This window comes from Numida meleagris, chromosome 5, assembly GCF_002078875.1.
Source record: "Numida meleagris isolate 19003 breed g44 Domestic line chromosome 5, NumMel1.0, whole genome shotgun sequence".
In the NCBI taxonomy this organism is placed as follows: Eukaryota; Metazoa; Chordata; class Aves; order Galliformes; family Numididae; genus Numida; species Numida meleagris.
This window is the reverse complement of record NC_034413.1, coordinates 6911512-6936166: the sequence shown is the minus strand read 5'-3', so window position 1 is coordinate 6936166 and position 24655 is coordinate 6911512. Positions and strand designations below refer to the sequence as shown.

The window sequence follows — 24655 nt, the reverse complement described above, 5'->3', positions numbered from 1 at the left end:
TAATTTAACCACTTATTTAGTACAGGTGACAGACATCTGTACCCAGCTGCCTTTAGCAGCTTTAAAAAGTCAAGCTCTCTACATATCCTTCAAGATGCCCTATATGTATCCATTCTAAATTTGCACAGAGTCTCAGTTTTGCTGGTGAATATATACCATACTTATCAGGGGACAGGCTGAGAAGAAATAGATTACAAGGGATGGGAAGAGTTAAGTAGCACCTTAAATAGAGTTTGGGCAAGAAATCCTAAGTCACCGTGGTGACTTCGTCTCTCAGTCAATAATTAATACAGCTGGGATCCAGTCTTCTGAGCAACTGGGAACAAAGATGGTCGACAGTTCATAAGGTTTTTATAAATTCTACTAATAGCTTCTGTTTTATGACAGAAGAGAGCATATTAGATCTATCTAGTATGAAAAACCTTTGCCATGGTAGAAAGAGCAAGCCTGCTGTATGTGCAGTATTTCTGTGTTTCTAAAACAATGTAGCTCCTTGGATTTTTAAATTTCAGTATTTATGTAACCCCAAATAAGTGATTTTGTAGCTGAAATTACATGACCAGCGTCTTGAAAATCCTGAAAACATTTCTTGCAATCATTTCATCATTTTTAATTGTCTAGTTCTCCCCTAGATTATTAGGAGCACTGGTCCAGAGATCATTTAATAAACTCCTCTTCCCCAAATGTTTTTAAGTATTGATAAATACGGAATAACGCCGGTCATTTACTACTCAGTCCGCCTAAAGGATATATTTGTTGTAGTAAACCCTGAAGGAGGCTAAAAATTGCTCTGCTCATCCCTTTGCATACGGTTTGATTTCCATGTTCATTTCTGAAGACTTTTTGTGGTCATAAAAGGTAATGATCTGACAGTGTTGCACATTTAATATGCCAAATATAGTTCAGAAAGCTCTGGTCCAAGCATTACTGGACATTGTCACACACCTCCTCTCTGGTGAGTCATCCAAACTTCATACTACCCAAAGTACTTACTCCCTCTTGAGCTGTTGGCTACACCTGATATTCAAATGGATTCATTTCCATTGGAGATAAAGTTAAGGTCAGCAAATAAAAACAGAGACAGGCATCCATCTATCATAAAATATCTCCATCAGTAAACACGTGGTGATTAACACTCACTGAAAATCTAGCGTAAGATATTTCCAGGAGAGGGGAGCTGGTGGAAGTGTGTTCATCAGCAATACCAAAACAGCGGTACTGCCATTTACTTAGAGGGAGAGAAATGAGCCTAATTAGAAGTAGCAGAATCATTTATAATAAAGTAATGCACGTGATATAAAAAAGTATTTGGGTAAAAGAGACAATCCTTTTAGGCACGCTAATAAGAAGGATTCAGATGACAGCAGTCCTATTAAAAAAATGCATATTGTGTTATCTTTATGTTTCTTGAGCAGGAAGCAACTTGTGGGTAAAGCGCCTAAGCCCTAGCTGAGCAGCTTGGTAATCTAGAAGACAAACACAGCTGGAAGCATGTGTGCCTTCCAGTGCCCATGGTTTTACATGTGCAACATACATATATGTATCTATTTACTAGGTGGCTGGATTAAAACGGCAGGCAGTTTTTATACGGTATATATTATGTAGCAGGACCACATTGAAAAGGAACAATTTCTTTCTCCATGTTAGAATCACAAATCCTCTTAGTGCTGAGCAGCATTAATGATTTTTCCCTTCCCTTGTATGAAAAAAAAACAACAACAACAAACTGAACAAACTGAAAAGCACCACCCAGAAATCTTCCTAGGAAGAAAATAAATTCTTCTCTTTGTAGAGCAAAAAAAAAAAAAAAATTCAAGTCACAAATTAAATGAGTTCTAACTTAGCCCCGGAAAATCTCCTCAAAGTGAACAGCAGATCTTCTGGAAAGCTTACTTTAAATAGTTTGCATACCGCTAACAAAAATAAGAATAATCCTATTGGCAAATTCAAAGAAAATCTGCTCAAACAACAAACAGTCTTTCTGTGGAGAGAAAAAATCCCAAACCTGCTATTCTCTAAGGCTTTGTATTAGCACCAGTAAAATCATTTGTAACAGTTACGAATACAAAGAAAACAAAGTTAATTTGCTTTCCTTATGATACTAGTTCTTCAAGTACTAGAGTAAATGAAAACTTTCAAATTTTGCTTACAAATAAGGTTTGTTAATAGCAGTATTGAGTCTCATCTGCATAAACTTTTTGAGACAATCTAATTCTATATTAGGACAGCCTGTTGCATAGGCAACATTGATCAGATTTTTACTAAATTTATTCTCAAGGTTTCACAGAAGTTCTTTGATCTGAAATACTCTTTGATATTTATCAATTCTCCCTCTTTAAAGTTCACCAGCTCAACCTCAGCACTAGCTGCACAGAAATGCAGGTTGCAATATCTGAAAGTATAGTCTAAATGATGATGTTGCAGGCAGTATGCATCTTCAGCTGCTCATAGGCAAGGGCTGAACCACACTGGAGAGAAATCTTCTCTCTTAGCTTTGTCTTCACGGCAGTGATCTTCACCCTGAGAAGAATGCTGAGTCTGGATCTCCTGCTGACCACATTCACGTGCACTGTCACGTCCATCTTCTTTCCCAGGTTGTGAAAAGAGGCTGTGAGGGCTGCTGTCCTCTGTGTTCGTCTCAGTGACATTGGTGAAGGCTGAACACGCTCACTACCACATCTCTTTACATTGCTGCTTGTGTTTAAGCAACTATTTATGGTTCAACAGCAGTACCATAAAGGGTACGTAAATGCCAAAGCTGAATGACTGGAGTGACTAAGCTAATTAGTTAAAGCTGCTCTAGCGTCTAGACACCATTTGGTAGATGTAGTGCAGTCACGTAAGAGAAATGCTGCATCGATATTCAAAATAGAAAAGAAGTATAAATCTGACACTGAAAAATTTCAGACTAAGTCAATGAATATGTGTCACAGTGATAAATGACACCATTATAGAAAGAAAGGAAAAAAAAAAAAAAGAAAACAAGCCAGAATACTTGTTCTTCTTTAGCAAGGGTCAAATGCAGCATCTTGCTCCATACCTACAAATAGCTCCTGTATAGCTGAGGTGGTGCTATGTCTGTAATAGGGGCAAGAGGGCTTGGTATATGTCAAAACTAATGGGTTCTTTGTTGGAGGAGTTTTTCATTTTCTCTTTGTTTCATAAACACACAGTGAGTGGGCAGCAAGAAAAAAAGGCAAAGGCTACATAAAAAACTCTATCAAGCAGCGAACTGAAAAGAGCCTCAACGCAGCTCCATCACTAGAGAGACGGTCCTCCCAGCATCTGGTGATTGAGAGTTGACTGATCTTTGAAGATTTTTTTTCATTAACGGTACTAGAACTGTGTAATACTAACATATATCACAGCTCCTTGGTTAAGGACACACACTGCTGAGCACCTGTGAGCAACTACAAATTTTTTTACAGTGACAGTGCCTGAGAGGGCACTAACATCCCCGCCCACCACAGGGCTCCTCCATCTGCCTGCAGCCCAAGGCCTCATTCCGGCCTCATTCCAGCCCCTCCAGGCTGCCGGTCCCTGCTCCAGTGATACTCAAGGTGCTGCCCTCCAGCTCCTATAGCCCTGCCTGCCTGAGGCCACACTGAGCTGGGCCACCTGCGCCTGTCCTTGGCCAGTCCCTGTCCCCAGGTGCCAATGCTCAGGGCTGAGGCAATGGGACGGTGCCTGCCCGTGGGCCTGGCCCTCACTATGCCCTGTCATGCAACTTGGCATTTGTACCTTTTTTTGAGATTTAAAAAAAGGTACTTTGAGCATTTTTACTCCTTTTTGAAGGGTAAGAAGAGTTAATAGCAGACCCTTTGGCTCCAAGATCTGGATACCGAAAGCAATTTTTTCTCATATGAGCCAAACCAAATCTTTTGTAACTCTGGCAGAAACAATTGCAGGATCTTGGACACCAAATATCAGCTACTAGCTGGAAGAAGCTGGCTTTTATCTGGTTTTGCTTCTGTTTTTTTTATTTCAAATGACTTGAAGCCTAAGCCCACGCAAATATTTGATTCTGGATTTCATTTATCTTTGTAAATTGTGTTGTTTATCTGGAAGTAAAATGCAGACACTCCTCAATTACATAAAAGCAGCCGATTCAGGTTGTGGGATATCCGGATACAGAAGGAAAGAGCACAGACCACACAAGTTTCATTCCAAGGCCTCTCAGCACCACGAGGTGCTCACCACCCAGGGCACCAGGCTTCACACCCGCCAGCTGCTGCCCCACCTTGTCCAGTGGCACCCACACCATCCAGGCCTTCTGCCTACAAGACATCCAAGATCCCAGGCAATGGAGAGCTGCCTCCTTTAAAGTCAGTCATGTAAAATCCCAACATTTTCATCAGTGCCTACCTATGTTTTAAAATTAACTGTACATTGTGTTCTTTCAATTTTTCTACTAACAAAGCGCACTTTTTTTCTGATTAAAAACTGCTCTAACATAAACATACACCAAGCTCTTGTTTTATTATTGTATCTTATACAAAGCACGATAAGGTCACGTACCATTTTCCCTTAATGCTATCCTTTCCCCTTCCTCAAGTTATCCGCTAGGAACCCATTAGATCTTTTTACACAATATCTGCTATAGCAAATCAAAAGACCTTACCAAAATACTAATCTCATCGTTTATCAATGTTAGTTAAAGCTTCTAAGTAACACAAGGTCATATGTTGAAGTATTTATTACTTAATATATTAGGTCTCTTCTGGGTTTAAGAAGAACTACTAAGCTCAAATGTGATTCTAAATAAGTATGATTTATTTGCAATTGGGTAGAATAAATATTTTTTTACTTCTGACCTTCTGTGTAATAAAACCAATTTTGAAAAATATGGTGCAAACCCTGTGCACAAGGTAATGCAATAAAGAATTAGAACAGTGATTTTCTGATGCAGTGACACAAAACAGAATTTTCTCTTTCTGTTTACAAAAAAAATTACCTCAGACCACATTTTAGAGGCCTGTTTGAGAGAACATCTGGAAAGCATTCCGCAGGAAATCAAACCTATATTAAATATGTTTTGTGGGGCTCTGTTTCCTTGCATCGACTTTAAGCATGCATAATGTGTTTCTGTCTTCTCAGCTGCAAAGAAAACACTTCTCTGAGCATCTTCTACAAAATGATAGGCTGAACTGTCAGACCATGATTTCTGTCAGGGGACAGAAGATGGTAAGATTTCTATTTAGTTTATCTGTAACAAAGCTCTCCAATAACATGAACAAATCCCCTAGCTACTTTCAGAGTACTGAGAGTTTGTATATTTCCATTTTATTTCATTTCCTTTATTCTGTTTAATTTTAAGTTTCTAAATATAAATGGCTGTCATGTTTAAAGACGTCCAAGCCTCAGAGTCTCTTGATAGAACGTTACTCAGGAAAGAACTAGTGCACTCCAGAGGGGGTTGCTCTCACTTCATTAGCTGGGCAGACAGGAGTGTCTTTGAATTACAGATTGAAAACCTAAGAAAATCACTGTCACACTCAAAACCAAGCCAAAGAAATTAATGCCACTGCAAGTCTTTGAGTGTGCCATTGGATGCTGAGGCGTTTATTAACAGCTGTGCCAAGAGTGCACACTGAAAGGATGTGGTTCCAAGCACCTGAGAAACACATTCATTACAGTAATATTCTCTGTAACCACATGAATAAACTGTAATAGAATATGGCTCAAGCATGAAACTTTTGTGGAGTCTGGAGACAGAAAAAAATCTAAAGCATCCCATAGAAGCATGCAGGTTCTCTGTTTACCAGAAAAGTTCCTGTTGGCAAAAATATGATGCACTGTACCATTAGGTTTCCTAAGGTTACACAGAGATTGTTTTTGCACGCCAACATCCCTTAGTGGCACTGAGGGATGCACAGTGGCAGAATATCTTGGTGCCCCTTTGCCCCCTGAGTCGTTCCTGACTAATGGAAAATGGGTGCCCAGCGCATCCTTGCACTTGATTGTGCACAGTTTGAAGCCAATGTGGCTGAAACTCACCCTGAAGCCACGCTAAAAGCTGTTCTTAGCTCGGGAGTCAGACAACAAATATCAAATCGGAAGAACAGCATATAAAAGCAGATTAGAGTCTCTTTTATGAGAAGCTTTTTGGCCATGCACAAAACAGCCTCATCAAACGGAAAATCCCCAAGTTGTGGCATAAGCAAACCAGTATGGCATTGATCTTATTCAACGTGTTTTACTTGCTTTTAGAAGATATATGGATGTAAAATGGTAGTAAGAAAAACACTGATTTACAGAATGAAGTTGGAAAACAAACAGTTTTTACCAGTTAAGGATGACATGGATGTCCTAAGAGTTTTTTTGTTTGTTTGCTTTTTGCCTCCACTGTCAAAAAACCTGAACGTGGCCACTGAGGCTAAGAGAGCTGACAGCCTGTGACATATCCAGCTGTTTACAGAAGTTCCTCTGAAAGACATTTTCTGTTTTCAAGAACATTTTGCAGGGCTGCATTATGCCAGATACTGAGACATATCTCCAGCATTACACAGCGTCTAATTAGAATATGGAGCAACTGAGAGGACACCAACTGGAGTTTGTGCTTGAAGTGGAACAAAAGAAGATGAACTGAATATTTAAATTAGTCAAGTTTTAACTTAACAGAGGTCCAAGTCAAATAGGGTTTATAATACAAAAACTTCTTTTAATGATTTATAGTATGCGCTTGAACAAATTTACTGCAAGCACAAATATGTGAATGTTAGGGCACCTATTAATAATATCTTAGGCAAGGGTCACAGTCACCTCACACAGAAAATCTGTATTCAACAGTAAACACACATCTGAAAAGTTCCCTTGTGTCATTTGCTTTAAAGCCAGGAGATAATCAAAGCGTAGGAAACTACTACCTTCTGTGCTGAGAAGTCTTTGCAGATATTGGTACATTTACATATGGCTTCTACTTAACAGCAGTTAATCCACCAGTAGCATAGTAATGCTTAAAACATAATGAAAGCAACGCAATTTCTATTCAGCAAACATTAAAATGCTAAAATTTGAAAATATGCATGCTGCTGTCACTTGTTCTGTTGAGAAACAAAGTTTTATTTTTAGTTCTAGTGCTTACATTATCTTGCAGCTATTTTAATAGATGAACTGCCACCAGAAATATTCTCTTGCTGGGGCCTGATGTAGAGTGATATAAATAACCTTTACAAAGTCCAGCATAATGGAACGGTAAAATCAGTTGACATTCTTTTAATTAGCACTGCCTGAAGATTTACCTACACAAAACAGGAATAGCCAAATTCACCCCTGGAATAAATCCACTGAAGTCACTGGTAAATGACTGGATAGAATATCTCTGTTATTCACATTAAACGTACAGTGGCTTCTTGCCCAAAGTACATACATGGTTTAAGGTAAATGGGGAAACATGTTGATTTATTAAAGTAAATGCTATTGCGTGATATGTATCTCCTTTCTTTTCCTCTGAAACAGCAGGTTAGCCAAATGCGACAGAGTATATATTAAAAAGGATCAAAAATGTCCTCCTCAACAGATTTAATAGATTAGCGAGTGGAAGCTACTCATGCAAACCAGTGGATGCTGAGCTGCTCTCTACAAAAATCTCTCAATTAACAATTCAGTGAACCAGTTGTGACAGTACTCTTACTGGAACCTCATCCGGCAAAGCAATTAAGAGCTTGCTTAACCGTAAAAACATGAGCTGCTCCAAATTTATATTCCATTAAAGTTTAATATAAAATCTAATTTTGCTGGCTTTCAGTATTTTTGACTAAACATGGGTAAAACTGTTTCATTAACAAACATGGTTTCATCTGTCGTACATGACAAAGAAACAAGAAGGCCAAATTCCCCCGGCTGTAACCCCCTTTCTGGATCATGCTTCTAATCTGTACTTTTTGTTTTTTACTATATAGGCAGTTTTCCTTTCTCACTTAGAGTAAGAAAACAGATAAAATGATACACAGAGATGAAGGGCCATGCTTGGACGATACATATACCCCCAACTTATAAGAGCTATAGTATACTTGGTGGATGTGAGTACTTTAACCCATTGAATTATTTTTGCTAACGAGACTGACATGGAAGGTCATGTATCTGAATATGGTCTATAAAAGTGTAATCATTTGTTTTCAAGTTTATTTTATGATTGTTATATGGTCACACAGATGCTGCATTCCCTCTTTCATTTTTGTAACTCTGTAGACAAGGAATAATGAATTATCAGCAACGCAGTTACCTCTTGTTCTTAAAAATAATGAGGAAGGAATTAGCAGGTCTTCAGTGTCGTGAGGGATACTGCCAAAGCTACACCATGCAAAACAAGGTGGCTGAACCATAGAGCTCTGATAATGCTGAGGCATAGCTTCTGTTTTACAGATAACAGGCACAAAAGAATTACACTACCTTTCCGTGGTTACTGGGTTTCAGGAGTGGCTGGAGGCTCTAGCTGGCTGCAGACATGCTGCTCGGAGCGTTTCAAGCTTGCGTGCCAAAGGACCTCAGCGCGAAGATACTGTGTGGTTACTGCTTCCTAGAGCATAAAACACCCTGTGCTTTAGGATTTCCTCCTCGCTGTTAAAGCATAAAGCGATGTGAAGGTTTGGTGCGGGAATACAACTGAGCTATTTTTCTAATTACTATATCCTTGCTTGCATCTTTGCTTCTTTTGGAAAAATGTCAATCATCCAGCAAACTTTTAATCTTCAAGATCTTCTTAAGCAGAACAGAGGGAGTATAAATGAGGACTGGCCAAGCAGATCTTGGCATCGCAGAATGAGATCTATCTACACTTTAACAGGGACAGAGCAGTCTTGGTTTGCTGGGTGTTCTGATTTTTAGATTCCAAAGGGATTTACTGTTATGTTTTAAGGAGGAACTGCTTGATTCCTTCTGAGGTTTGTTCAGAGGGAAGAAATTTAAAATGACCTTTGTTTACTCGATGGGGGAGGGGAGATGAATACTATGTCTATTTTGCTCTGCTAATGAAAGACATCGATGTTATGAATCATGTAAAGGAGTAGAAAGGAAGAAAATAATACAATATTCCAGGCTTTCTACTTTACTTTTCCTTGATTTGAAAGGTTTTTGCTTATTTTACTGAGACTACATTATTTTTTTTCCCAGGCTAGCAATTCCTCTCCCACCCCTCCAATACACCCTCACATGTCTGCTGCCAAGCACCCAGCTTCTGTCCCACCTCCCCTTAGACCACATTGTCTGCATTTTCTGAAATGTGATCATTCCTCACTAATTCCTTTTTTTTTTTTCTCTTCTGTAACTATGGTACCTCCAGCAATACATACATATACATAAATATATACATACATATATGCATATATATGTGTGTCTATATGTATATATGTGTGTATATATATATTCATGAAATATATATATGTAAATCATTCTTCTTCAAGCACAGGCTGGGTTCCAGATGCGAGGTAAGCTTGTAGGCATGCTGCAGTATACAGTGTGAAAGCCAGATTTCCCATTTCTTCCTCTCTCGCCTGGTCGTGTGCAGCCAGGGGCCTTTCCTAGACAAGCCCCAGTGCAACACTCAGAGAGCAGAGGGATCTGCTGGTAGCCCCATCCCAGGCAGACCCTGTTGCACTGTAGACATTCTGCATCCAAGGCAGGGATAGCCGGGCAGCACAGGAGGTGTCTCGCCCTCTCCCTGACTCTGTCCCCATACATAAGATACAGACACAGCCTGCATGTCTCTAGAAATCAAAAGCATTGATTCTAATGCTTTTGATTTCTAGAGAAAGTTCTACGAAGTTCTAATGCCCTTCGTAGCATTATGAAAACTACATGTTGTCCTGCCTTTGCATACCAACAGAAAAACAGTAATCTCAAGGAGATGTCAGACAGCTTCGAGTGCCCAACTGATACACACATGCCGGAGGGACGCAAACCCTATTTGTGTAAGACAGAACTGTACCACTGCCACTGCATCCTTCATGACAACGCTTAGTGAGTGTCCTTTGAACCCCTACATCGAGAGCCACTTGGAGACCACGCAGTCCAGCCCAACAGCTGGCCAACTGCCCTGTGACCAGCATCAGCCATGGGGCTCAGGCGGGGAGGCAGCACCAATGTTTCCCTCTCATTTTCTGAATCACAGATGATCACTGGACTGGGGCAGGATATTGAGGGAGGAAAAGAGCAGAGCACAGAAGAGCTGTGAGGAGGGACTGTAAGTGGCTGTAATGGAGAGGGTTCAAACATGACAGAGAGGCAGTGAAAGTCAGATAATAACTGAGAGACCTGGGAAGGGGAGATGAAAGGAGACTAAGCAATGGGAAGAGGCATGAGGGTAAAACACGGGAATAAGCAGGAAAAATGAAAGTGAAGTCTGAGGAAAAGAGAATTTGAAGAAAAGAGCCTATTTCTGCTCCACCTCTTTTATCTCCTCCATGCACCCTTTGAGTTTCCTCCTTCCTGCCACCTGTTAATGCTGCAACTGGAGACAACCCCCTTCTAACATGAGAGGCTGGGTTCCTGTCTTCTACAGCAGGACACATCTCTTCATAAACCTGCCACAGTGTTTAACCAACCTCTCTCCTGGCAAATCTTACCCAAGAGGGTATAGGGTTTGCAGACTGTTACCAGCTATGGGAACACCCAGCATTCTCCTGCAGAGAAGCCACTTTTACAAACAGGTACTGGCATGAAACACTCATTGATTTGCACACTCTTTATGGAAAACAAGCACAGATATAAAGGCTCCTTTTTCACTGCAAATTATCATTAAAAGATGTCAACAGAATATAAAGAAGGAAAATTAACTTCTTGGCGAGTTTCTTATGTTTTCAAGGAAGATGGTAAGCTGAGCTTTTGTTCTGGCTTTTACTGTGAACGAGCTATTTTGTGCACTGATAAAAACGTTTATGAAACTTCACACAAGGTTCTTATACCTGTGCATGCAGACATCTTCCATACAGAATTGAATGATTCTTGCCCCAAGACTGAACAGGAGAGGTGACCAGAAACTGCTGACAGCAGTATCCCCAAACGATTGTACCAGGGGTGAGAATGTGCCAATGAAAGCACATGTAAAGATTTGGCTCTCTGAAAACAGAGTGTCAAAAATAACTATATTGTGGTTTTATTTGGAAATTAGCCAAGAACTACTTTTTGCTATTTCACCACCATTTCGAGTACAGCAATGCTGAAGGACAAGAATCTTACATTCTACAATTAGATCTTATTGAAGAGGAAAAAAAGAAAGCATTCTAAGAAGTCAAAAAAGAAAATAAATATCTTTCTTTTCAGATCTTTACAGCACCTGACTGAATTGATACTCCTCTACTTTTCTGTTCTTCTGGTAAGTCACGCGTCTGTATTATTATCATTCTGCTCAGCGCCTGATCAACTTATCCAGAAGACAGAGGACGTATGCAAATTCAAAACACCGATTATTAAAAAGACCAAACTAATGACTCACACTTCTGTTACTCAAAGGAATTAGTATTTTAAAATATTGTCAAACGTGATACTAGCAAAAATGAAGCATGCTGTTCTGTTTTCACAACAGAATGATATTTCTAAAACACGCCAGTCAACTTCATGAAATGTAACTGGTGGCTGTTGAAGCAATCAGAATAGGAAGTTTCTCAGAGGTTTGAGCTTTTCTGGGACAACTGGTGAAAGTTTTTGACGTACAACAACTTTCCTTACAAGTTTTGTTTATATTCATAATAAAAAGAATTCTAATGGCCTCTTTCTGCCTTTTCTAAGTTGTTTCGTCTTTCTTTTCAGTCAGAATTGACAGATATATATGAAAGGTATGCCTGAAAGCCTCAAATCCATTTTAGAGTGGGATATGGACTTGGATATAAGGAGAGGCAGCTTAAGAATGATAATGAAAATAAACCATTCAGTATTTTGATGAAGCTGAAAAATTAGGACTATTTACGTAAGTCAGAACTTATTTGCATTTCCTGACATTTCTGGTCCTTTTTTTCCCTCGATTAAGAGTTTACATGATATAACAGATTGATGAATGAAGAGAAAAAAAAACAATCTAAGTGTCCTACCATCTCAGTGGTACCTGCAGTTTGGCTGAATTGCCCCCCTCATTTTGATTCTGTTTCAAAAACAGATTCAGTGATATTATGATTCAATGACATTATGATTCAGTGATATTTACAGTGTGCAGTTCTGGGCTCCTCAGTTCAAGACAGACAGAGAACTTCTAGAAAGAATCCACAAGAATGCCACAAGGATGACGAGGGGCCTGGAGCATCTCTCTTACAAGGAAAGGCTGAGAGACCTGGAGCTGTTCAGCCTGGACCAGACTGAGAGAGGATCTTACCAACGCTTATCAATAACTAAAGGGCGGAAGCAATGTGGCCAGGCTCTTTCAGTGAGTGGTGCTCAGCAGCAGGACAAGGGGCAGCGGGTACACACTGGAACACAGGACATTCCATATGAACATGAGGAAAAATTCTTTACTTTGAGGGCAGCAGCACTGGAACAGGCTGCACAGAGAAGTTGTGGAGTCTGTTTGTCTGGAGATGTTCGAAACCCACCTGGACGCTTTCCTGGGTAACCTGCCCTAGGGAATGTGCTTTAGCAGGGGGTTGGACTAGATGATCCATGGAAGTCCCATCCAGCCCCTCCGATTCTGTGATTCTGTGCATCCAAAACAAAGCTGCTAAAAAGCATCCCAAACTGATTGTTTTTTTTGTTGCATGGGCCCAAGTATATTTTATAAGTAATACGGGCAGATTCAAAACTCTCATTTCTGAATGACTAACATTTGCAAAACATTTGTGAGAGTACTTTCAGAAATGCTTCAGAACTTGTTCCCCTTGTCTTGCTTGGCATTATGAAGAAGCTCTAATAGATGTAACAGGCACGCAAATAACAGTTTCTAAATGACTTGGTTTCACAGCAGTCAGAACACAGCCTCAAATTATTCTCTCATTTAGATACTCTTTCTGATTTCAAAATGAATGAGAAGTTATCAGAGTTAGAATTATGTCTTGCAACTACAGCTTTTAATTATTTTATACATGTCTGGAATTGCTATGTAGATTGATATTTATCAATGCCAAAACTTTCAATAGCAAGGAGGGGATGTCATCTCTACTTCCCTTTCTTTCCTCCCCTGCCCAAGCCGCTGTTTTCCTGTAAATCACTGGGAACAACCACACCAGCTCCCTCTAAGTGTACAACAATTCAAAGAAAATGCCTTTCACCATGTTATGGATGAAATGGAATAGCTCTGCTGCTGATTCCTCCTCTCCTGGACAGGAGAGAGGGAAAGCACGAACCACGCTAGCAGTTCAAACAGCCCTCAAGGCATTAGCAGGGGATGACTGTCAGCATCCCACAACGTTTGCTGTATCCCCAGGGGCAGGACCAAGCACTGTTTTTTGCTGACCCTGCCCCAGCCCCACAAAGTTTGCCCGCCCATAAGTCCAAACATTTTAATTTGGCAGTTTAAAGAAAAGCAGCCATGGGAAGAAACTCTAAAGAAATCCATTTCCACTCCAGCATCGGCTGCAACTTTCGGCAACAGAAGCACACATTTTACAAAGCTTTGTTCTGCAGCTGGAATGGGGAAAGCACGACAGCAGGCTCATGAAAGACAGATTAAACAAAATGCTGTTAAAAACTTAGCTGCTGATAAAACATTAGATTAAAGCTGACCAAAGGAAAACATGGTCGTAAGAGAAGTAATGATATTCATTTAACTAAGCAATTCCTGAGCACAGCCTGAAAAACAGGAAGAAGTATCCCAATAAAAGCCTCTCCCCCATCTCATTAGAACCATAACACACTGAAATTTTGGCAGGAAGAACAGTGAAGACGCTGTAACTCTGCTATTTAACAGGGCCTGTGTTAAGTAAGACAATCTAGGTTCAATAATTTATGCAAACAAAAAGACTAATGACACAACGCTGAAATGGAAAACAAGTGTTTCTGATCCCAGAACCAGCATCCAGTTTTCACAAACTGCAGGAGCCATCAAGGTGTTGAATGCGACTCACTGGACAGCAGGGAAAGCCCTGCCCCGACCTCAAGCTGCTCCAGTCTGTGCCAGCACAGAAGTGGCTCCTGACATACCCGAGCCACGCAGAGCAGAGCGCTGCTGCTCCTCCCCTGCCAGCACCTCAGGCACATGCAGTGCTCAGGTCAGGGGTTTAGGATCACCAGGGGAGGGCTCATGCGTGAACAACAAAGTAAATATTTTATCAGACATGCGAAAGTACTTATCAAGACATATATGCACATATCTTTGGTGTCCTTGACATTTAACAATAGTGTGTATTTTCTTACTTGCTAATTCGGAGACTTTGGTAAACCACGTACAAAAAATGCACACATTAGAGATGACTAAGATTCTTGGGCATGACTTCATAAACACGATATTAGAACAGCATTCTTATATAAACATACAAAATGCTAGGCAGGAGTAAAGCATTTCCTAAGGGCAGTGGAGGATCTGTATGCCACTGAGCAAGCACCGCGCGATAACCTGTAGGGAACCTGCTGAAAGCAGAAGGAGCCAGTTTGTCGTGCGAAGCAGCGCTCCGTGCTGAGCCCACTGAGGGAAGAGACTGGGAATCGGGTCACTGAATCAATGACCCTCCAGTTACATCAGCCCAGCACTTCTGCCAGAGCAGGGCCAATAAAACAATTCCAAGAGTAAAACAGCAGTGACAAGACAGTGGGATCTAGTCCCCTTTTCTTTCCAGGAAGCAAAAGCCTGCAAGGAGTCCATGTATTCCAACCATACACCAAATGCACCATGTGGCTTGCATCCACTGTTATTTGAGCTTATATACTAGGTAACAATGACAATAAATCCCATTATAATGAATAATTCTATTTTCACCTGGCTGCCAATGGGACATAAAAATAACTCTGAGATATCATTTCATAGAGACACCTAATTAAAATGTTTCCAGCAGAAATCTGTGAAAATTAAACCAGGCATTTAACGATTCTTTCAGAACGAGAGGGAGTAGCTGCAAACAGTTTTGAAGAAGGCACACACTGTAACCAGATGCAGGCTTTTGTTACTCTGTTAAGGATGTCAGAGACTTCTGGTGCTTTCCCCGACTCCCGTTGCCTAGTGGACATTCCGACCCTTACTCCTGGCAAATCCAGCAGTACCAAAAAGTTCTGTCTGGCACCTCATTAATCACTCCCCTGCCATGTGCTATCTTACCTGCAGATGTAATTCTTCTTGCAGGATTCTTGCAAATTCAGGCAGTTTGGTTTCTCCCTGTCCTCATATGAACACACAGGAACAATAGTCTGCCGTCTCCTTTCTGTACAGGCTACGTCTCGACAGGAGCAGAAGAGCATCCCGTAGCTGTGCTTTGGGGGAACTTTGTCAAAAAATAGCCGGAGGGCCTTATGACACTTCCGCTTGTTACAGATTTCATTAGACGTGCTGCTGGTGCAGGGGGTTATGTAAGCAGATCTGAACCTCTTGCAGGTATCATTTAGGTTACAAGCTTTTGCTGCATCCAAGCAGTTGTTCCCCTTTGAAAGTACTGGCTCCACTAGAAAAAACAACACAACAGCAGTAAGAAACGTGTCACATTCATATTGTGTTTTGACGTTTGTGTTTTATTTCATTGCGTTAACGAGATCCTGATTATATATTCGATACATGCAAAACTTTCAGTGCCAGAACCTGCGACCATTCCTTACGTTTCTAAGGGCAGAATCACAGAATTGTTAAGGTTGGAGAAGAGCACTAAGTTCATCTAGTCCGACCATCAAATGGTAATGGCTTAATGAGTGATCAAGAGTACAGGCATGTGTTACAATCAAAGTGCCGGCGTATGAACAATGACTACACCAGGAGGCTGTACTTCATCTTCTCTGCAAATGACGTGCAGGATGAAAATTGGGTAAGACTTGGCTTCACTTAAATGCTATTATACCGGTAAATTGGAAGGGATACATGTGGCCCATTGCACAAGAACACAGTGGGACTCTTGACTCTTAAGTCTGGGTTTGGAAAGAAGTTACTCTCTTATTTTTTTCCTTCAACAGTATAACTGATATTCAGCGTCTACACCAAGAAACGACATTTAAATGTAATTTATGTATTCTGCAGAATGTGAAAGCCACATGCCTGCTATCACAGCCGACACAGACAGCAAGGCAAGCAGGGCAGCCCCACTATTGCGGGGACTCCAGGGCAACCCACCGGCAACCCACCAAGCCTGTGAGCTCCAGGCTCTGATCAAGAGACTTTCATGAGATCTGTAGATGCCACCTGAACCCTGAGAGTTTTATGAAGCTCTGAGTTTTGAAGCTGACACAGTATTAACAAGTCAATGTGAAAGAAACATTTTAATACCAGGATTCTCTTTCCCTTGTACACGTGCATGCACATGCACACTGTAAGTTACAGAGAAAAAAATTAAACTCAGATAAAAGATTGTAATTACACATTTAATTTTGCAATACATCATCCACATATTAAAATCCAACATATGCTTTGCTTGAAAATGAAGGCAACTGGCATTAGAGCGCAAAATTCAATTAAGAATAATCATAATGTTGCTTTGGATAATGGGAATGCCAACATCACAGATCCAAGAAGATACATTAATTTCCCACTGCTACAGAATTTGCATGCCAAACAAAATATCAAAAACACTGCATCAATCTTTTAGGAGGGATGGCCAAGGGTAAAACATTTTAAACAGGACCCAATGCTCTAAGGATCTCTTAAGAAAACCGTTGTTTTTAGATCTTCCACCTTTTCCCAAAAGCTCAGTCCGAAGACTTTCTACAGTTCAGCGCCATTCCTCTCCATTCTCCCACCTCTCTGCCCCATTCCCTGACCAGGACACCAGCCCCCGCTCTTTTCTCATGGCTGGAAGGATGGGGCAGCTGGGCTGACACAGTGCATGGAGCTGCTGCATTCCCTTGAACCAGCGGTGCCTGAGGCTGGCCATGGGTGCCAGCACACTCCTCACACTACATGTACAAATTACCTGCTACTACCCCGCGCATCTCAGACAGGCAGAAACAACCAAACACTTAGGAAAAATCCGTAACATTTGTTTTTCACTCAAACAATGTGCTGTAACTACATTCAGTGTGTTCATACGTTTATCATTTATGTATTTCATATTCACGCCAATCCTTCTCACATCCAGCTTCCTGCACAAGCAGCTGTACATTTCTGCTTATCTCCACACATTACATTATAAACATACAACATTTGACCATAAATTAACAGCCAAGCATTTCTTATAATAGTGTCTACCAGTTTAAGTTAAACCAGATGCAGAAGAGATGAGAAAACCAAATACAACCCTCTGATAAGATTGTAACGTTTCTATATACAATTGTATTATATTCACTTATAACTATAGTATTAACTGTGAACTCTCCAAGTTTCTTTCCTGTGATACAGTATATAGAATTATATGTTTGGTACAAATATAATTACTATGTAATCTGCAGGGCATATAATTATGCAATATATGAATAGTACATGCTAATTACTGTGTGATTGCAGAGTAATTACATGGTTGTTTGTGCCTGGGAGTCAACTGCTGAATTCCACTCTTTAAAATCAGATTCTGTGGAAGAGCTCTAAATGGGGCATATCAATGCAAACAGACATCAACTTACCGTGTGGTACATTATAAAGCAGTATTTACAAAAAAAAAAAAAGCACGATGTAATAAAGCACTCCTTTGCTAATAATCATATACACATTTGCCATTAAAGGTTGAAAGGAGTAGCAAATGCTGCTACAAAATCAAAAAGTGCTGTGAATACGAACACCTCAAAAATCAACCTCAAAAAAGGACAGGCTAATGAAGCTTTCAGAAAAACAGAGCATCAGCCAAATTCACTGACTACACCAACAGCAGTGAATGTTACCTTGCAGGAAAGCTGAACTACTGGCAAAGTGTTCATAAAGAACAGCAGTGCTCATTCATATCTTTCATACAACTTATAACATACCCAAGAATTTCATTCCTGTGTGAACTCTGAACATGGATCATGTTTTCTGTTTTTCATTTGTTTTTAACTACCCCTGGCTGTAACTTGCCATTTGCTTCCTCTATTTTGATCCATATGTCTCCTGCTATTGTTTCTGGTATATTTATCATCACATGATACAGTTTGTTTCTACCTTTTATAGCCAAGTCTAACACAAAGCACATAAGAGATCTACATCAACTGCACTTGAATTAAATGAGACTGTCTAAACTTCTCATTAGCGCCAGCTTCTCCCAAGCTTTTAAATCACGTTTTAACACAATTTACCATCCAGAACATGTTTTCTGCTTTATTTTTATTGAGAAAGTACAGTGTGATTATTCTTAAGTCCTGTGGTAGCTACAAACAGTTAACAGGATTGAGAATGTTTCTGAGGATTACTTACACAGCAGTAATATATAAAGTCAAAATTTCACCCAGCTTCTGTTCTGCAAAGCTTAAATTATTAAGGCAGGCAGAAGTTTGGCTCTCACTAGGTACTGACTAAGTTAGGAGCTAATGGATCTAATCCAGAGCTTCTTTTCCTGCCAGTGTCCCTCGGGAAAGATCTGTGTAAGATCTTTTTTCAGTTCCCCCTCCCCTGGGGCACTTGGGTAAGGATGGAGGGTGGTCAGACCACAACCTGGGACAAGTGAAGCTTCCTGCCTGCTGCATTTCCCCACCAAGAGCTTCCTCTCTCCCAGGTCTGCTTTGCCTTGGGTCCTATGTGGAAATCTGTGCCAAACCATGCGGCTCTCAGCTCCTGCCACATCTCTGCAGACTCCCAGGTAAGCCACTTCCAGCCCTGTAATTGATGCCCTGTGCCGCCTGTGTGCAAGGCACTGGTCCCCATGCTGCAGCCAGCAATGCTCATCCCAGAAATCACCAGAGCCATTAGCGATAGCAGCACTGGGCACCAGCTTGCTGTGGTGAACTCAAGCCCCCATTCAGACCTGGATAAAACAACAGAAAGAAGCCAAATCCTTTTAACCAGAGGTGTTCCTAAATTTTAATAGGGCTTCCTCTGCTTTGTGTGATCTTCCTTATCATTTTCTCTCTTTCAAGATCTTTCATCTTTCCTGCATTTCCATTTCTATTTCAGTTCTGCACCTACTAAGCCTTTGGCTCTCTCCTCAGACCCATGGTACGCTACACACAAAGGGATTCTCAGAGGATACTGGGAGCTTACTCACGCTCCCATTACATGGTGAGATGGAAGGACTATCACTTGTTCTACAGCATTCATATTAAACAGCAGAATAGACACAGTTTGCAATTTTCTTACAGTACATAAAAAGCTATTTACTGAGGTTGCTTTTAAAATTACAATTACTATTTGCAAGTAATTAGTATTAGTAGGCTTTCTGGGATATTCAGAGAAGGGAGTGCTGTAAAGAGAGAAGTAAAAGTTAATGTCATGGAAGACAAAATTGCAAAGGGATAGAGGTGACCATATGGGTACGGGCCTACTCTAAAGCAGATACAGAATGTAGCCTAGAGGAATCAAAACCTGACCTGGATAAGGAGGAGAACCATGATCCCAATTTAACAGAAGTACTGCTATGGGGTTCACCAAAGCACCTGGGCTTTGTAAGAAAAGCAGATTAAACAAATAAGGAAAACATGGGCAATATTCTTATCTGTATCTTACTGGATTCAAATAAACTACCCTTTTCTTGGACAAATTATTTCTAATTGCAAATCAAAGCCCTGCAGAGATCATGAACATTAACATAGCTTAGTGCGAACCAAAACACATGATTAGAAAGTGTTCATCGCTCAGCTACCACGTTCTGGACAACTGCTGTGCCCAAAGTCCTTCTTCAGAACGACTTGCCTTTGTTTTTATGAGAGTTCACTGGTGAATCATAAGTCAGGATTGGGGAGATCTTGCCCTCCTTCACATGGATAATCAGAACCACTCTTCCCATTTCCCATAAGTGTTTTCAAACCACCTCACTATAGGGTATTCTCAGAAAGGTGTACAGGAAACAGCACGCACTGCAAACACCAGAGACGGCGTGATGCTTCAGCCTCAGAAGGAGATCTCTCCCTGGGAGGCAGACTGCTGGCTCTGGCCAGTGCCCAGGAGAGTTATTTCTCTTACAAAAGCAATGACTGGAAACCTGGACTCCCTCCCTGAAGATAACTGCCTTAATTGCAAGGCTGCAGAGACATGATCCTGCTTGCATTTTCTTCATCTAATCCCTTAAAAAACAAAGTAATCCTTTCTATAGCACAATTCCTCCTCTTTCTAGCCCACAGGATCCTCTACAAGGCTCTGTGAAAACCTGTAGAGAAGAGTGCAGAGCACAGGCCTCCTGCTTCTTCAAAGACTGTTCTGATCACTACCTCAATGAATAATGCACCCTGACATCTTCTGCATGGCGCCCTGTTAAAGCAGACTGAGTCCTGCTCAGTTCTCCCAATAAGCTCTCTGTTCCCAGGAGCAGACGCTGATTGCTGCACAGATGGATGCACCTGCTGCCTGAGGCTCCAAATCCAGATCCTCAGGTCCAAGGACTTCCAACACACTGCAGTTTCTGTATTTCCTGTCGTCTATCTAGACATTTACTGTGCAGTTTTGTTGTTGTTGTTGTTGTTGTAGTTCTATACAAAATATCCTGTGAACTTTGCAAGGATTCTGTGTACTGTACAAGAAATGTTAGCTACCACCTAGAAGCAGGGGCTCCTGACTTTTACATGCATAACCCCACCTTGTGGTCCATTCCTGGGTGTTTAATTCTAAAAGGGCCACATGCCCTATGTGCTGTCTTGCACTGTCGCAGTTCACCACTGGATGTGGGCTTTAACACCTAGCAGAACTCTAGTCTATTTAGAGTTAGATCCTGCTACCTTTAGTTGACCGTTTCCTGGTGCAATGATAAAGACTGCAAAAGAAAACTCCCATGCCAGATATGTGCTGATGAAACAGGGGAGAAATAATGACTGAAGAGTTCCTTTGGTACTTCTGTCTTCTCTGGGAAGGAATGGGGAGCAGATAACTCCATGGTGGCTAAAGCCCCAAGGGTTGGCGGAGGTACACGTACTTCAACCTACAGGTTATGAAAGAGGAAAGTCCTGAAAGCCTATGAAGAACTGATTCAAGATTTTGTTCCAGGAGAGCTGGGAGGAAGAGGAAACCCTGCTACTCAGTGTGAATAACATTGTGGTTGGCTGCTTAAATTCTTTCTGTCTTCACTCACACAAACATCCTGATCTATCACCTTTCATTTCTACTACAAATGCATGAAAGGTTACGCCAGGATTCCTAATTTTTTATGTGGCACTGAGGATGGCAGTTTTGCATTATACTCACGCCAGCATTGTTAAATCAATTTTATTCAGTGGAGCTATTCTGAATTTTCAATAATCTAAGTTTCAAGAATTTTGTTCTTTAATGCTACTTTTACTTCTGTCCAAAGTATCTCACATAGAAAGCAGAAATGCATGAATAAAATCAGACGCTGTTGAACAGAGGCTGTTGGAAACAGATCCAGACACTGTTTCTTACATTACTGCACCAAGGATTTCAGTTCTACACTAAAGAGTTGTAGGGTGTAAAGGTCTCTTTAATGTACCTACACTGCACTATCACTAAGGATGGATTACGTGTGACTGGGACCATATACAGAATTTACTTCTTTTGTGGAGCAGAGATCTGCAGTCATTCCATATACAATTCATGCTCTGTATCGAGTCAGAGGCTGGTTTTGTGATGGGGAAGGCTATCGCCACGGTTTCAGCTGAGTTCTTCTAATTAATTTCCCTTACAAATATTCACAGTGGAAGCGTGTTACTGCAAATGCTCTCATGTCATGCTGTTCAGTAGTTTATTATTAGCTAAATAGTAAGTTAACAGAATTGGAAGGAACTAGCACATACAGAAATACAGCATAAAACTGAGAAAATATTCAAACCTACACGGTTGCCATGAGAAGTGATTTACTGCGTGCAGTTCTCAAGGCACAGTGAGGGACTGTTTACCAAAGTCATGCCAATTTACAGGGTAACTTTCAGCATTTCTTTTTATTACTGCAGAATTGAATTCACAACTTGTTTCCTCTTTTCCTCGGACTTGATTAATTACCGTGTTAACATAACTACTATTCTCCTGCTTATAATGGGCTCCCTCTAAAGTGCTGCCCCAGCAAAATAAGCCAGGAGAAAGCTTCTAGCTCTTTGCTCTAGCATTGAGATCCTTTCTAATCTCACTATTTTTCAAATTTATGTTCCATTCCAATAAAGCTTGTGTGAATATTATAGCAAATCAGATAATATAAGGTTACGACCCTTGTAATTGATCCTTCAAGGTTCTTTTTGTCTTTTTCCAGTTGACGTGGTAAAAATTACATTTAAATGTGCTTGTTGACACTTGAGAGTTCACTTTGTTGGTCACATACACTGTCTCAGAGAGATCACATTACATAATGATGTATTTCTAGTGCTTTATTTCTCCTATACCTACAATCCCATTAAGCTGTGAGCAACCCCCCTGAGGCTGTGAGACTACAAGTACCAAGGGGGCAATGCTCCCGTACTGCTCAGTGTGAGAGCAGATGAAGCGTATTACGTGAGGATTAAGGGTTAAACATTAGCTACTATTTAAAAATCATGTTGAGATAAATAAAATCAAAAGCTAACAGTCCTTTAGGAAAAAACAGATTTGAATGAACACAGCGTATGCAGACTAGCAGTCAGTTATCTGCAGCAATGGTTTCTGTATCACATGACTGCTGGAATAAAGTGATTAATTGGACTGTCTCAGTAAATGCCATCATTAGACTTTTAATTAACCTTTTCAACCTCTCACACCTTTTAGTTTTGTTATACATTAGATTTTTGCAGTTTTCTAGTTATTACGCTTGACCAAGCTTAAAACAATGCAAAGCTCTGTTTAGAAAGAAAAACAATTCAAACAGCTCTTACTGCTCCTAATAAGAAAATACCACTGATATTGTCATCATAAGGGGAGTTATAAATCAGATGGAGGACAGACATTCTGAACTCCATGGCTACGTTCCCACCTAATTTTTGTTTTGGCAGCACACTGTTATTTAATGGCTCTGGCTACCAGGAAACTAGCTTTTGAAAATTCTTTCTCAACCTAGTTATAATTACTCCGTATAAATCATACAATGATCAATTATAATAATCTTAGGTTCATCCATTATTTAAACTTAGCATTTGAATCTACACAGCAGGAGTGCAGGAAATTCCAAAATCCTCTCTCTGCTCACTAACAACTGCTTTTTTCCTGAAGTATTGCCAGCTACAGAAAAGAAGGGGCCAGATATGCCCTCAGCTGTAACAGGGAAACTTGAAATAACAACGGATTTCAGATGAGGAAAGGTTTTTGGCCCCAAATAAAATGATTTTTTCTAGCACTTCCTTCCTGTTGTTGAAGATAAAACCACCATGAGATTTTGCCTTCTATACACTAGTGCACCGAACCAGAGTTCTACAATTACACACACTGAAAGCCTGGTATATACTTACATAAAGATGGCCTAGATCCTTCATATGTATACGCACGCAGACACATTTATAGATACTCCTTTATACGAACATAAAATGTTTCAATACTATTTGGTTTCATGTCTCATTTCAGAAGAAATTTACATATCCATTTATTAGTAAGTATGAGAAAAAATGCAAATGTTTTTGACTAACTTAAGGCTCTTTCTAAGATTTCTAAGCTCAGCGTGATGGAAAAGATATGTCTGATGGAAGGAGAAAAGCTACTAGAAGGAAATGAACCTCCACAAAGGCCCAAGCCAAACGTCCAAACACTTTTCGGAAAAAAACTTTAAAACTGAATTTCAAATTAGTGACAGGAATTTGTAGACATATCACTTCAATAACATAACTATACACTGACCATGCAAAATATTAAGCTACTGAATATTACTTTCCTATAGCTTGTCCTATTTCAATTATACCCATAAAATATGTTATAAAATGTAAACATAGGGTTGGTTGTGAGGTCCAATATTTTGAAATTTTCCAACACATTTTTCAGTATTCCGCCTACATGCCACGAATTATCTTATTAATAAAGCTATGTACTTCAGTTTTGCTTTCTTCATTAAAGCAATAAAGCTGTTAAAGTATGGGAAGTGAACACATAAAAAACACGTACAAAACCATGCTATCTCAACATGAAAAGGAGTCGTAGGTGAACCAAACGGTCAGAGATGGGAATATGAATAACATTTGATGCAACAGGAAAAGGACTGAGAAAGCCTTCAATTTGAACTACAAATATACAAATCCTGACTGATGCTGTCTTAGATACAACCAAATCCATCGGACCAGAATGGATGCATACCAAAGTGCTGAAAGGTCTGGACAATGTCACCATGAAGCTGAACTCCTCATATATCTTGGCAATCACAAGAAGCTAATGTTATAAATATATTCAAGGGTAAACATGTGGGTACAAGAAACATCGGGTGTGTCAGCCTAATTTCAGTTGTGAGGATGACTATGGAACAAGCCCTCCTTGAAGACATATGAAAGAGAGAAGGTGATTAAGAACAGTCAGCATGGATTTACCAAAGACAAATCAAGCCTGACTGTCTTCTACATTTAGACGACTGGTTCAGTGGACAGAGTGTCAATTCTTATTGACTTCAGCATGCCTTTCCTTACAATCTCCCACATTATCCTAACAGTTAAATTGGAAAAA

At 40.3% G+C, this 24655-nt stretch overlaps 1 protein-coding gene across 1 annotated transcript in view; it reads right to left on the bottom strand.

The window, feature by feature from the left end:
* GFRA1 (GDNF family receptor alpha 1) overlaps positions 1-24655 on the bottom strand; it is a 143976-nt gene that overhangs the window by 42354 nt on the left and 76967 nt on the right. Inside the window, exon 4 of the mRNA XM_021399248.1 lies at positions 15170-15509. Coding sequence (XP_021254923.1) covers positions 15170-15509 — 340 coding nt within the window. The remainder of the gene's footprint in view (positions 1-15169; positions 15510-24655) is intronic.